Genomic DNA, 14498 nt, shown 5'->3' on the forward strand with positions numbered 1-14498 from the left:
TTGCATTGAGGTCCTGATACAGTTGATCAGGTTAATATAAATATGAATGAACTACCAATATCTATTTGGAAAAGAAAAGATGGATATCAGCACTGGGGTTTATGATTCTGCTTTTACAAGAATTTGAAAAATATCTATGATAAAAGAAGTGATATTGGCTATGTAAGAAAATAAATAACATGCTTTTTATGTTTTGTCTGTACTGCTACTTGTTGGATAAGAATCTTTCTGAAAAGGTGTTGTGGTTTTATAATCAGAACAATAATCAGCCAATAAAGAGAAAATCCAGTAAGTTAAAAACATACAACAGCACCAAAACCGCAAAGGGTGAATGGCTCCCTCTGTTGGAAAAATTAGGGTATGTAAATATTAAAGGTTTTGTGAATATAAAGGGTTACAATTTAATTATTTTGTATGTAAGGGAATAATTAAGTCTTCTACATAGCCCTAATTTTATTTCCCTACCTGAATTTTCTTTTATGTGTATAAATCATGTCACCTATTTCAGTGATTCCTAAAGCTGAAACGTTCTTATCTGTCCAACAAAGAGAGAACCACAGAATCCAAGCTGTTTGAGGTCCAGTGTGTTTTATCAAGTTCAATGTCAAAAAAATAAAAAAGAAAGAAAAAAAAATCTACCAGGAAACTACAGCTCACTGTACTAATTTAATGATCCTGGCATAATTGTGTTTTTAAAAGAAGATGGGACACCAAAGCCAACAATGCAGATGTGTTGCAGCCAGTATTAAAGTAACACTGGCTTCCTCAACAGCTCAACAGAGCTTCAAGCTGATCACTTCCATTACATGCTGCATTAATGCAGCGACTCCTGCTGAAGGAGTCCTCACTAAGTATTAAGTATACAGACATTTTATAATATTGATTAGTGCATTGGTTTTAATTCATACTCTTACGTTTCTGTGAAAGTTAATTTGGGGTTTTTATTAGCTGTAAACCATAATCAAGTCCAAGCCAATCTACGACACCATGTGGAAACATACAAGCCCCCACCTTTGCTATTGTTGGACGGTCCAGGTTCCTCAGCAGCTGAAGTGGATGATGGTTCCGAGGTGGTTGATGACACCTTATTTGGAGATGGCAACTTACCTGCAGGTGAATCAAATATCATCTGTCATCTATCAACACTCACATTACTGCTGTATTATATAAAAACACAAACCATTAAAAGAGCTATACCGTCTGTTGAATATGAGGTGGGATTTCCAATCTTTCCTGCAGCTTCTTCTGCTGACTTCAAGACCTCCATGTCCAGAACAATGACCACGTGCCTAAACGAGGAAAAAACATATTTAAACATATTTGGATTGAGATTAATCATTTTAATGCTATGTTGGCTTGTTAAGATAGCAACGTAAAAAGCGATATGAAAATTATTTTCATCAGAAAACAAATAACAATTCTAGAAAACAAGTATACTTTTCAATTTTAGAATATTGTAGTATTAAAAAAATAATTGATTTAAAACTACAAAGGCAGGAAACGCATACCGGCCATCTGACAAAGTGTTATTGGTCATCCTTTTTAACAAACAAACACAATGTGGTACAAGAAGATTCTCTTCTGCCAGATGGTTCAACTGGGTGGCCATCAGGAAGGCTGGACAAAGAAACATGCAAACATATTAAGGCTGATCAATTGCAGAGAATTAATGATTTAGTCTGGAAAGATAAGAAATTTGATAAACTTGGAAAACAATTGACAAGTTAACTTAAACAGTGAAAAAAAAAATCTTACTTTCATTTTAGTCTGTGACACTTATCTTGTGAGACAATGAGCAGAACTATAAATAACAGTTTGAAAAGACTACTTAACCCGAACATGAATTTTCACATAACTTGTACGGCCAATATAAGACCACCCAGGATGCAAACATTAAAAAAAAAAGAAGTTTTTAGTTTAATTACTTTAAAACTAGAACATTTTGAGAATGTTTAACATACTTACAAGAGAAGTAGTGCTGGCCATCACTCATCATGAGGCGGTACCTGGGCACACCTGTGGTATCAATCTGACGAATGTTCTAAAAAACACACAGAAAGAAAGTTAGCAAGATAAAACAAAGAATTTAAAATGTACATTTTCTAATGCATCATGTGAGACATTAAACAAATTGATTGAACTTTGCCACAGTGAGTATAAAGAGACTAATATTGTAAGAGAATATAATTTAGCTCTGACAACTCTTTTCTATTTAACTGATTCTGCCTTTTAGTTGTTTTCCAGTGAGAAAATAAAAACAGAGGCCAGGTGTGAAGCCAGATAGTTACTGGGTAGGTGAATAGCAATGCAAATTTAGAAAGTTGGCAGAAAAAGGAAAGTCTTTTCCTTTTTCAAATCAAATCAAAGATTAAAGAAAACTTGAACATAGCATTGGCCAAAAAAAAACTGATAGGTGCATATTCAACAGACAAATGCTGTTGGTTGTTTTTTTGTGTGTCATCAAATCACAAATATAAGATTTTTCTTCAGTCGTGCATAAACAGAAAATGTTGAACTACACAATAATAAGAAGAAAAACGTGTTGGATTGTGCTCACTCTTTTACTCACCAGTAACTGCAGCACTGGGTTCTCTACATGGGATCCTTTGACAAGGGCCTGGAAAAAACACACCTGTTAGTAAGCCTAATTTCTTCATCCCCTTATCATGCTAATGCTACAAATTTAGCATCTGCACATCAATTAGTGCTCCACGCTCCCGAAGTTGTACATAAACACCACATGATAGGATAGAGCAGACACGGTACCTCTGGAATCAAATTTTTATTCATACGAAGATTTAAACATAATGTGTCCCAGGTATTTATAAAATTGAGCATACATTTATTCTCTGAAATTCATTAATTCGGAGCATTACATGTAAAGTCCCGATGTCTCTATAAATATCCTACGCAAAAGCTAGCAGATTCTTGGAGGCAGCGCTCCGTTATTAAAAGTAACCTGAAGACAATTATTTATTGGTAAAAGTAAACATTCTGTTATGATACATTTGAAGCTTACTTCAACTGCCCCCTGTGTTAATTTCGCAGTCATGTCTTCTTTGTAAAGTTGTTTCAAAACCTTGCAGACGTTAGCTTCTACGGTGCGCAGTCTTCGGCAAGTGATTGCACATCTCGCGAGATCAGCAAAGGAAACGAGAAAGGTAACGTCAAAATAGACACGTCAGCCTTCAAAATAAAAGCAAGCGTCGTTCGTGATTGGTTTTGTGGACCGCTTTGTGAGTAGTAATTTGTTAATTTACACATTTTACCAGCAACGGTATGATAAGACTACTACTACTACTCCTACTGGTACTACTACTACTACTACTACTACTACTACTACTACTAATAATAAAATAATAATAATAATAATAATAATAATAATAACAATAATAATATGCTTAGTAATTTGTTTAAACATTTTATAGATACGTTTTTAGGCTGTATTATGGTGGCACCGTCAAAAGGTATACTTTATAATAAATCAATTACACTAAAATTGCCCAAATTAGATATTGTAGCTTAAAACAAGACAGCATGTATGATTTTATTTTGAAAGTTGTTACCAGGAACTGCCAGCGATGATATTAGCTTGATAAGGATGTTTTGATGGCAGCATGCTGGACGTGAAGCCGTCTCAAAACAAACATAAAACCAGGTTTTGCTTCCACATATGATCAAACTTTGCCTTGACGTCTCACTGTAATTTATGATGGATCTTCCGTGCGTGCAGTGGAAAGATCACGTTGCACACAAATGGAGTGGACTGCATCCTGAGCTAAAGGAAACATTTCTCTCTCTGCATGAAATAGATGATATATTTAAATGCGCTTTGAGGCTGGCAAAGTACGTTTCTCTCGTAACAGAAACTATTTGAATTTTATAAACAAGTTTGACTCGTTGTTACATGTTTCAGTTATGTTATTTGACACCGTTTGGGCTAAAGACGTTCAGGCTGAATTGTTTACGATAATTTATTAACCCATAAAGTGTTTTCCAGCCAACAGGATCTGGATGCTATTCAATCGATCTCTGCAGGACTCTCAGTGAAGAAAGATGCAGAAGAAGCAGCCAAATGCAGAGAAAAGGGTAACTCCATCTTTAAGACAAGAGACTACAAAGCTGCAGCTCTGCACTATTCACAGGTAGATTAAAATGTCCTACATATATATGTTTCACTTTGCTGTAAATGAAGTTCAGAGAGTTAAAGTATTCAGTAGGTGAACCTGTAGCTGTGTGATGGTAAATATCTTCAAATGCTGGCCGACTGTCTAAACCTTTGCACTAAATAATTCTTAAGGCATTATAAAAAAAGAAGGAAACTTTATATTTTTGTCAACCACTAACTTGAAAACTTTTTGTTATTACAGGGAATATGTTTTGCTCCCAAAAGTTCAGAGCAGCTTTCTCTGTGCTATGCGAATCGCTCTGCTGCTCTCTACCACCTGCAACAGTATCAGGTAGGCTGACCATTATTTTTATTTTTTATTTTAAAACAAGCTCTGGTAGATTCTTATTGATTTGAGCACATCATGGTGGCTTGATAAAACATAATTAGAATAATTAAACGTCACACCAAATGTATTTATAAATTAGACTCCTGAATAAAGACAAACCAACTTTATATACAATCGCAAAAAAATAAAATCAGACATTAAGCAAATGCCTGATTTTTAAATTTTTAAACTTTAAAAATCAGACATTTAAAAAGTCTTTTAAACTTTGAACTCAAAGAGAAATCCAATCTCAAAAGACTGAAGCAAAATCATGCAACTGAGAGATTTATCTTTGCAAATGACAGGGCTAAACTAACTTTTTACAGTTTTTATCCACAGAAAACTTATTCCTAATTGTTTTTAACCAATTAATAAAGTTATATATTTTTTTCAAGTTTATTTATGAACTTCTGTTTTCAATAGGAATGTCTTTATGACATCGATAGAGCCTTGAACACTGGCTATCCAGCTCAACTCTCACACAAACTGCAGGACCGTCGCAATCTCTGCTTGAACCACCTCCCTGTGTCTGTAAAACCAAAAAACGATCAACTCCATCATGTCTCAAAAGATGATAAATGCAGCAAAAGTCTTACAATATCATCCAGTGAAGCTTTCAGATTCGGCATTTGCCCCCAAGTTTCTGTTGGATGCAACAAGGAAAAAGGCTGCCACCTGGTGGCTCTGCAGACGATCACAGCTGGAGAGGTGATTTTGAGTGACAGGCCGTTCAGCTGGGTCCTCATTCCAGGAGTTGAGAAGGTTAAAGGAAAAAGAGGAGAGGGGCAGGACATGCAGAGGGAAATTGTATTTGGAACAGAGCACAAGCGATGTCACTGGTGTTTGGCTGAAACTCTGTGTGCCGTGCCATGTAAGGGCTGCAGCTTCAGCCGATATTGCTCAGCATTTTGCCAGCAGGAAGCCTGGGAAGAGCATCACCACTGGGAGTGTCCACTGGGAGCAGAGGTTGCTGCGATGGGTGTAATGGCGCAGCTTGCTCTCAGGGTAGCACTAAAGGCCGGGATTGAAAACATCCACAGAGCAAGGCAGACAATCAGGGATGAGCAGAAAAAGTCTGACCGGTATAATCCATACATGACCATATTTCACCTGCTGCAGCATACGGAGCATCAGAGCGTGAGTTTGCGTTTCATGTGTGCACTTACTGTGGCAACACTTTACCTGAAGCTCAGCAAGGCAGGCCCTCTTCCTACATCTTGGAAACTGAGTGATGCTTCATCAATAACCAGCCAATCTTCAGATGGACCAAAGAAGACTGGAGGAGACACAGAGTGGAGCTCAGAGCTGTGGGTTGTGGGAAGCGCAGTTCTGAGGCACATGCTGCAGCTGAGGTGTAATGCTCAGGCAGTCGTCACACTGCAAGCCACAGGTAAGTTTCCTACATGTTAAATGTCACAATAAACTGTATCTTAGGTTTTTCCAGGCTAAAGCAAATACAGGTGTTTTTACCCTTTCTGCCTCACACATTCAAACACTTTTTGTTGGTATTTTATGTAGTAGAAATAAAATACATAAAATACCATAAAAGTATAATGAATGATTGTGAACAGTACTATTTGATGTTTATCTTTTCTTTTTTTTAACCTATGTTATGAGTTAGTGCCTTGTAGAAACATGTTTCACACAAATTACAAATACCTGGCAACTCTTTCAGATTAATTTTTATGTTTTATTTTATTATTTATAAACCAAATGTTATTTCCTTTTATTTCACAATTTGTGGTTGAAAAAATATAACTAAGTAGAAAGTACAAGGATATTAATAATTTAGCAAGGCACTGAAGTGCATTACTTTAACATTTGTTTTAAAAACACAACCTTTAGTTTATTGTCTTTTCCCTCTTACAGGATCTGAAAACTCACGAGTGCAGTCCATGGAGGAAATTCGAGTTGCCACAGCGATGTTTCCAACTCTCAGCCTTCTCAATCACTCCTGCCGTCCCAACACCAGTCTGGTTTTCAGCACCGGAACCGTTGATGATCCCGGTGGCTCACGGGAGTCCATAGGTTTCAATCAGCGTCTCCTTGGGGAAGGTCGGCGGAGCCGGGGAGTCACTGTGACGGTCAGAGCAGCCAGAGATATCACTGCTGGAGAGGAGATCCTGCACTGCTATGGTGAGATATGTGACAGCCAAGCCCTTTTTTTAGGGATTAAATAAAATGTTCCACTTATGTGAGGAGTTCTTAAACAATTTTAGTACTTACTTGTAAAAGCAACAGATCCACACAACATAACATATTTTTCCCCATAAAAGTCACAAAACCTCGCTGGTTTAAAAGACACTTGGTAATGATTCATCGGCCTCTCCTGAAATCAGATAATTGATGATAATTTCCACAAGTTAAATGTCTGATGCATGTCCTCAGGGCCCAACAGCAACAGAATGGGGACTGAAGAACGGCAGCGTCTCCTGCAGGAACAGTACTACTTCCTGTGTGAGTGTGAGGCCTGCACCGACCAGGAGAAGAGAAGGGAGAGCAACAGGAATGAGTCAGGACTCCTGTGTACAAAGTGCAAAGGAGCTCTTAAAGTATATATATATTAATTTACTCTATGACTATTTATTACTCACTTTGGATATTTACTGATCTGTTCCTCTTTTGGACTTCTATGAAATATTTGTACTGAATATCTGAAATATTGTCTATATGTATATTTTTTCTTTAGAAAAGCAAAGGAAGTGGATTTACATGTTCACTTTTATCATGTGGTCATCAAATATTGTCATCTGATGTGAACCACAAGCTGCAGGAGTTCAGGGTTGCCTTGGAGAAAGCTGTGGCGCTCATGGAAAAAGAAAATCCAGGTTCCTTTCTAAACTTCCAGACAAAACTCTTAAGACTTAAACATACAGGTAGACATTTACAAATAGTCCTTCTTCCACTTTTCTTTCGTCTAGTGGAAGCCTTGCACCTTCTGAAAAAGATCAGCAGTCAGTCTGGACTTCTACTCAGAGATACTCATCCGCTGCAGGGGGAGCTGGCTGATGCCACCGCCAGAGCTTATGCTTCTTTGGGTAAGAGTTATAAAAGGCCTGCATGGCTATATATGACAACAACATCTATTTAAGATCATTTGCCATTACTATATGAAGATGTACTTTTATGATTTGTTCATCTATAACTATGTTTTCTGCATATATTTTGCTAAAGTCAGTTTTTTTTTCATTCTCTGAATACCATCAACAAATTATACAAAAAGATTAACATATAGTTTTGCCAAATAGGAGTGATGAAGAAAAAAATAACAAAATAGGCATGTATTTTTTGTGTGTAGATTTTAGAAAGATCTTTTATAATCAAGCAATATTCAAAACCAGTTGCAGAAACAGAAATCTAATTGCAGAGCAGCAACTTTGAGTAAAGAAAAATAAAAACGGTTTCCATTTGTTTGTTTTTGTGAGCATCACTACTGATGTTACTGACGCCAATATTTGATATGCCAAATATTGGTGTATCAAGGTGTGCCAATATTTGAATATGTTTAGTCTCAAAACAACTAAAATTAAAAGTCATATCCATAGTTTAGCTTTTCAAAGTCACAAAGAGTAAATGTTACAGATTCCAAAACTGTGGCCATTAATGTATTACATTTTACTAGAGATTTGCATCAATGAGTAACTACTTATGAGAGTGTAAGTTAGTGCCACTATGGAAGAAGTGTTAATTGATGTCACTGCATTTGTAATGTAACTCAGAACCATAGTTTCTAAACTTACCAAAATATAATGCCTAATTAATAGGCATTATAATTTAGAACATCAGGTTGATCTGCGTTTGAGCTGCTGTGTAGGAGACAGTTTAAATCAGAGAGTTTTAGCTGGAAAGAAGAGCCACTTCTTAAAAGGTAACATTTTTGATTTTCTGCTCCAAGAAGTCCTTGAAGTGTATGAGAGAGACTATTTTCCAATCCACTTGTTTCCACAGGAAAACCCATTGGCGTTAAACTTTTATAAGAACACTAACAGTGACAAATCTTGTTTTTCTTATCTTATTGACTTCAGTTAAAGTCCAAACTTACTGAATGTCTTTACTGTTTAACTTTATATGAGCTTCATAAGCAACAAAATTTTGATCCTGATCAACATATTCATACTTCAGAAGTTGCATATTCTTATTTGTATTTTTATTTTTTTACTGTTTCTGCAGGTGACTGGAAAAATGCAGCAACCCATCTCGAGCAAAGTGCTGTAGCTATCAGTTCCCAGTATGGAAAAGACAGTTTTGAACTGGGACAGCAGCTCTTCAAGTTAGTTCAGCTCCACTTCAATGGGTCAGTCAAGTAAATACTTTGTCCTCTTATTTTTAGCTGAGTAATTCTGCACCAGCTCAGGTGTAAGTTTAATATTATTATTATTTTGCGAAATTGAAAAACCAGCTTTGTGTGTGTTTGTGTTTTTATTCTCCCAGTGGTGCCAGAAGCCCGGCGCTCTCCGTCATTCCCAAGGTCAGGCGAATACTCTCCCTCCACTGTGGTCCTCACTGTCCTGAACTACAGGAACTGAACGCCATGGAGGAATGTCTTCAAGGATCCACATGCTAAGCTTAAACCCGACTGACCAGTATAATCCATACAATTCGGCCTGGACACTTAATATCAAAATATGGTTTTGTATTTTGTGAAGCTGAATAAAATATTTTCTGATAGTGAGCATTGTGGTTCAGGAAAGAGTTAATATTCTGTCTGTAAGCACCTGCAAGTGTGTGTCAGAATGGATCCATCAGTAATTTCAATTTCATGATCTTGTATCGACACCCATGAATAATAATTAAAAACCAAGCAAATTTCTCTTAATTTAACCTCCAACAATGCAATATGTCACCCTCTGACCTTTAGATGGCAGTAGTTGCACACTGACTAATTCAATTTCATGCTTGAATAGCTGGAAAGCAGGATGGTGCTTTGACTCTTGAACCTGCAGTGCATCACCCCCAGGACCTTCAGCCTAATAGACCCTCCTAACAGTTCTATTGTGGCTTTATTCATGAATAATGAGAGATACAATCAGAGTAAGCATTTTCCTAAATATTATGTAGTTTCAACAGAGAATAAACAACTTATGTTTATAAATGCAGTAAGACAGAGCACACAGCTGGATGTCCTCAGGCATCCACTGCTATCTGGAAGGTAGCCAACAGGACAGACTTGAATTTATGTGTAGATGCCAAGGTCAAAGTAAAAAAATAACAAGGCAAAAAAGGTCAGTTTTCACTGAGCACAGTAGGAATCCAAGGGGACAGATATGTCATGAGGGTGATCAACTACAAAGAAATAAGAATAAGTGCTTTAATATATTTTTTTAACAAAATATGCAGGTTATGCACTGAATACTAAATATCTGTCTGCAGATGTGCAAATCAGATTAAGAGTTGTCCCCAAATATTTCCAGTCACATAAAGGTTTACAAGAAATGTTTTAAAAGAAAAAAAAGTGATTCAAGTGTTATACTCAGTGGAGCTGTTATAAATTCACACTTCTATTTTGCTGATTTTTACACTAAAAAAATTGAAATATTCTTTTCCATGTATTATGGACTTTCCAGGCATTACTGTTTTTACAAGTCAAATAACATGTGGCTTATTTGAACAAAAGATAAAATACAAAAAACACAATTTAACATCAAATTGAAAACTAATTTTAATAACTAGTTACAAAGATAGAAAAATCCCCAGAAGCTGATGCTGCCACTACCATGCTTCACAGTGGAGATGGTGTGTTTGTTAATGTGGTGTTTGTCTAAAAACTCAACTTTGGTCTCACAAGAACTTTCTTCCGCTTGACCATAAAATTTTCCAGATGCTTTTGAGGAAATTTAAGTATCCAACAGTGGATTCCTCATTGTCTTTTTTATAGAGATTTGACTCTCCCATATATGCTGCTGTAACCCGTACTTATTCAGCATTGTAATAGGTATTCTGGTGGCGTCTCGCACTACTTTGTGGGAATGGCATCACAATAAAATATAATGGCAAAATTTGAAAATGTTCAAGGGTAGTCTTTTAAGATGTATTTTGATACCATTATCACATCAATTTAATAAGCAGTAATCTATCTGCCTTCAGTTTCATGTGTCCAATCATATGGAAGGCCATTTAAAGGTCAAACTCTCCCATCCTGATCATTAGATGAGCTCCTCGCTCTTCACTCTAAAAGCCCCATCATATTCTAAACTCTCTCCATTCGCCTTCTAGTGGTTTTGCGCCGGCAGTCGGTCTCCTTGGCGCTCAGTTTTTCAGCTCTCTCTCTCCACAGCAGGAGGAATCTGATACATGATGCAGAGGATGGTAATGCATCTGGGCTCATGTAAAAATAAAATCTCCATTACTGTCCAGGACAGACCGTTGTTACCAACTATTATAAAAATGGCTGGTAATTAATCCAAGTCTGAATCAGGGTTAGATGGTAAACACAATCTCTCCTGGAGAAAATTTAGAAACAGTCATCATTTATTGAACTTGCAGACTTCAGCTAAACCCTATAGATCATTGTTAAAAATATATAGAGAGAAAGATGAGGGGGATAAGGGTTGAATGAGAATGGCAGCTTCTAAATTTGAGGGCTGCAGAGAGATGAGCTAAATTTGGCATGTGTGCTTGAGAAATGTGTACACTGGACAAGGTGAGGGAACTGGACAGCAAAGGCTTTGCCAATTATTCCCCTGAACAGCCGGCTCACCTTGCTGGAACACCATCACACATCTATGAGTAAGCAGTGTGAAACACGGAGAGTTGGAGAATGACTGACACCTCAAACGCCAGGTGGTGTGACCCTGAAGTGATGGTCTGTCAGCCATCAGTTATGGCTGTATGAAGCCTGGTAGTACTGTTAGTATGAGAGTGATCTAATTTAAGATAGGTGATAAAGTGTAGAGTAAAAACCTAATTGATTAGTTTCAACGTCCGACCAGCTTACCATATTTGGTAACTTAATACCATGCAATGGCTGAACCAATTTCTTTAATTTAGCAAAAATAATCTAAGTTATCTTAAGTAATATGAAAAAGGTCTGATTTAATGTAAAGGATTTTTGTGGAACAATAGATTTGATTTCTGCATCAACAATGCAAAAGCACAGTGAAATACAAAAAGACCAATATTGAAGTTATTCCATTATTCTAAACAATTTTTTTTCTGTCTCGACACAAAAGCTTGTTCTAGTAGTTTTTATAAGAACAGAAGAGCGCATCAATGAATGAACAGTTGGCCAGGTGTCCTCAAAAGATCGAAAGTGTTCACCCTCGTTTGTGTTATTTTCTGTTTGTTACAAAGCTTTATGAGAGCTGACCAAGACTCAATGTATGTTGCACCTCTGCATATATACTTAGTTACTTTTATGTTTCACATATTTGTCCTTGAAAGCCGAAGCTCGCTATTGTAGACGCAGGATATTGTTTTTGCTGGAATTATTCATGTACCTTCAGGAAGCAAAAACCCAGGTGGCATATTTTAAACGTCCAATGGATAAACAAACAATATTGAGGAGGAAACTTGCTTCAGGGAAATGGGCATAATTTATTTGCTTTGTGCACATTCTGTGGGGCCAGCTTGCCTTCTGTGATACCTGGGATATTAAATAAATGAGTCATTTTCTTGTAAAACATCCACAAATGTTAATTCATCTAGCACACTTCCATTTAAATAGGAGTAATGTTGGTACTTTTTTGTCTGATTGATGAAAGATTATTCACCAGGGCCAAGCTTAGTGTTCTGAAACTTCATAATAGGAAACTGCAGGCATATCTCATTATATGGGTAAAACCTAAGAATAGATTCATTTTTCTCAAAACTCTCCAGATGATAATGACCCTTCCTCTATAATTTATTTTTATGGTAATAAATGTCACATTATGTCCTTTTTTTGTTCAACTGTCTCATGTGAGGAGAAACATGGATGGAAAAAGAAGCCATTTAGCTCCATGACTGCTCATGCTTCTTTTTCACTATTCTCCTCTTCTTGCAGTGTAATGTGATCTCTTATTGGTTTTCAGCCGTTTCACTCTCTTATTTTGCAATAACAGTGTGGTATGGGCTTCTAGGTTTTGGGAACATTGTTTGGGGAAGCTTGAATCGGCAGTCATAAAGTTTAAAAACTGCCTCGTTTGGTTATTGTGCTAACCAAAGGCCTGATTCAAGAATGTGTTAGACCCAAAATGATGTATTAATATTTTTGAACTAAAAATATTAAATATTAAAATATTGCCAACAAGGTTTATGAAACAATTAATACTTGGGATAATTTTATTTCTCAAATATTAATGATTATTAATCTGTAAGGATTTTTTGTCATTCTTATGTTGTCTACCTTTAAGAATGTTTGAGTTTATTTGAACATATTGTTGTGTGTGGATAAAACAGATGATTTGTCTTCTAGGACAAAGTTGTCTAATTCTGCAGCCATGGTACTAAAGTCTTGTGCACCACCTTTAAAGTCTCACTGGCACAAGACATCACAGAATTGTTCCTATCCTCCAACTTCCATGCATGACTGACAAGAACCAAGTCCAGAGATGTACAGGAAGAACATGGAAACTTTAAAGCTTCACTATGGAGTGGGACTGAGATTTTTTAGTGAGGTAACAATTTTTGCACTAGACATCTCAAAATGTATTAATTTTTGATTTTATCTTTCCAACTCAACTGCATAAAAATGATCAAATTAAAGACAATAAAGACAAAACTACTTTTTATAAGACTGTATTTAATTTTGAAACTCACTGACCAAAGAATGAATGCAAATATAACCATATAGATAGAACTTGTGCTAACGAAAATCAGCAGAGGCTCACAGAAATAAACAAACTACAATATCTCATCGTGCCATATTTCAGACCTGTACAAGCTGTCGAGTGCTCAGAGAAATATAAAAGATAAAGAAAGCTGAGATATGACCACTGCTGATTAAAATTCAAAAGCTGCGGCCCAAGCAATACATGAAGATACATTTATTGCTTGGGTTTTTATGGGCCAACAAAAAGAGAGGGCATCTTGATGGATAGGCAATAGTGGATCACTTATAGACACAAGTCATCAATTACTGCCATGCAGCAGCCAGAGGGAGGATGGTTGACGGCGAAGGCCGCTGTCATTAGCTATAAGCTAGTTTGACCTTTAAGAATGAAGATTAACTGAAAATCTACTCAGAAGTCTCTTACAGTTTCTGGAGGACATTCTGCTCAAAACATGATCAACCTACAGCATTCCAGAAATCTGTGCTCTTTTATTAAGAACTGGCTTATCAGTATAATAACTGGTCATTTGAAAATATGGACTTAAGTTACATACGTTTGTAGTTAACTGCTGTCAACATAATTTTTCAGAAACTTGCTAATGTGGTTAATAAACATTTAGTCTTTCTTTTATGACCTAATCACAAACCTAGATTTAAACTCAATGGTTAAATCAAACCCTGACCTCTTCCTCTGATCCTTATCCTAAAGATAAATGCATTTAAATTATGTAACATTTCTCATATAAAGAACCAGAAGACAACTTAGGTTTCCTTTTGTGCATACACCAACAAGAAGAATTGTGTAGCATATTGTGTTATGGTGAATAACCAAAGTGCAGACAGGAGGTAGGCAGCAACAAATTGAAGGTTAAAAAATTGCTTTAGCAAAGTCTAAAGAAACATACAGAGGAAATACAGAGTAGAAAACAAAATTAAAAATATTGAGATACATATGAAGCATAAAGAAACTCAACAGGCAATGTAAGCAAGGAGCTTATTTAAAAGAAGGATTTCAGTGGAGGACCTGACAGTAGTTAACTGAACTGTTGCAGAGAGTGAATATTGGAAAGAGTGATGAAAGCAACACTAAGTCCAACAGAAATGTACAAAGCAGAAAGTTAAAACAAATTAAATACATGATTCCACACAATCATTCATGTCCCAAAACAAAAGCAAAAAAGAGAAAAATGGCAGTGTTCTCAGAAAGTTTGATGAAAGAAATTCAGGATTATTTCAGTATTTTCCAGTTTTTA

The 14498-nt window shown here is 36.3% G+C and overlaps 2 protein-coding genes across 2 annotated transcripts in view; one reads left to right on the forward strand and one right to left on the reverse strand.

The window, feature by feature from the left end:
* Nucleotides 1-3116, reverse strand: part of LOC129373623 (replication protein A 70 kDa DNA-binding subunit-like) — a 38408-nt gene extending 35292 nt beyond the window's left edge. The window contains exons 1-6 of the mRNA XM_055051651.1: nucleotides 3020-3116; nucleotides 2570-2617; nucleotides 1966-2041; nucleotides 1509-1617; nucleotides 1198-1289; nucleotides 1012-1107 (exon numbers count right to left, since the gene is read on the reverse strand). Coding sequence (XP_054907626.1) covers nucleotides 1012-1107; nucleotides 1198-1289; nucleotides 1509-1617; nucleotides 1966-2041; nucleotides 2570-2617; nucleotides 3020-3052 — 454 coding nt within the window. The 5' untranslated portion in view covers nucleotides 3053-3116. The remainder of the gene's footprint in view (nucleotides 1-1011; nucleotides 1108-1197; nucleotides 1290-1508; nucleotides 1618-1965; nucleotides 2042-2569; nucleotides 2618-3019) is intronic.
* Nucleotides 3117-3605: 489 nt separating this feature from the next.
* On the forward strand, nucleotides 3606-9168 carry smyd4 (SET and MYND domain containing 4). Its single transcript, XM_055051650.1, has 10 exons — nucleotides 3606-3846; nucleotides 4001-4145; nucleotides 4371-4460; nucleotides 4920-5886; nucleotides 6366-6632; nucleotides 6885-7048; nucleotides 7186-7324; nucleotides 7418-7534; nucleotides 8667-8790; nucleotides 8928-9168. The coding sequence occupies exons 1-10, from the start codon at nucleotides 3710-3712 to the stop codon at nucleotides 9058-9060; spliced, it is 2283 nt and encodes a 760-aa protein (XP_054907625.1). The 5' UTR covers nucleotides 3606-3709; the 3' UTR covers nucleotides 9061-9168.
* Nucleotides 9169-14498: the final 5330 nt, after the last annotated feature.

The sequence above is a fragment of the Poeciliopsis prolifica genome, unplaced genomic scaffold, assembly GCF_027474105.1.
Source record: "Poeciliopsis prolifica strain line A6 unplaced genomic scaffold, Auburn_PproV2 SCAFFOLD033, whole genome shotgun sequence".
NCBI classification, from domain to species: Eukaryota; Metazoa; Chordata; class Actinopteri; order Cyprinodontiformes; family Poeciliidae; genus Poeciliopsis; species Poeciliopsis prolifica.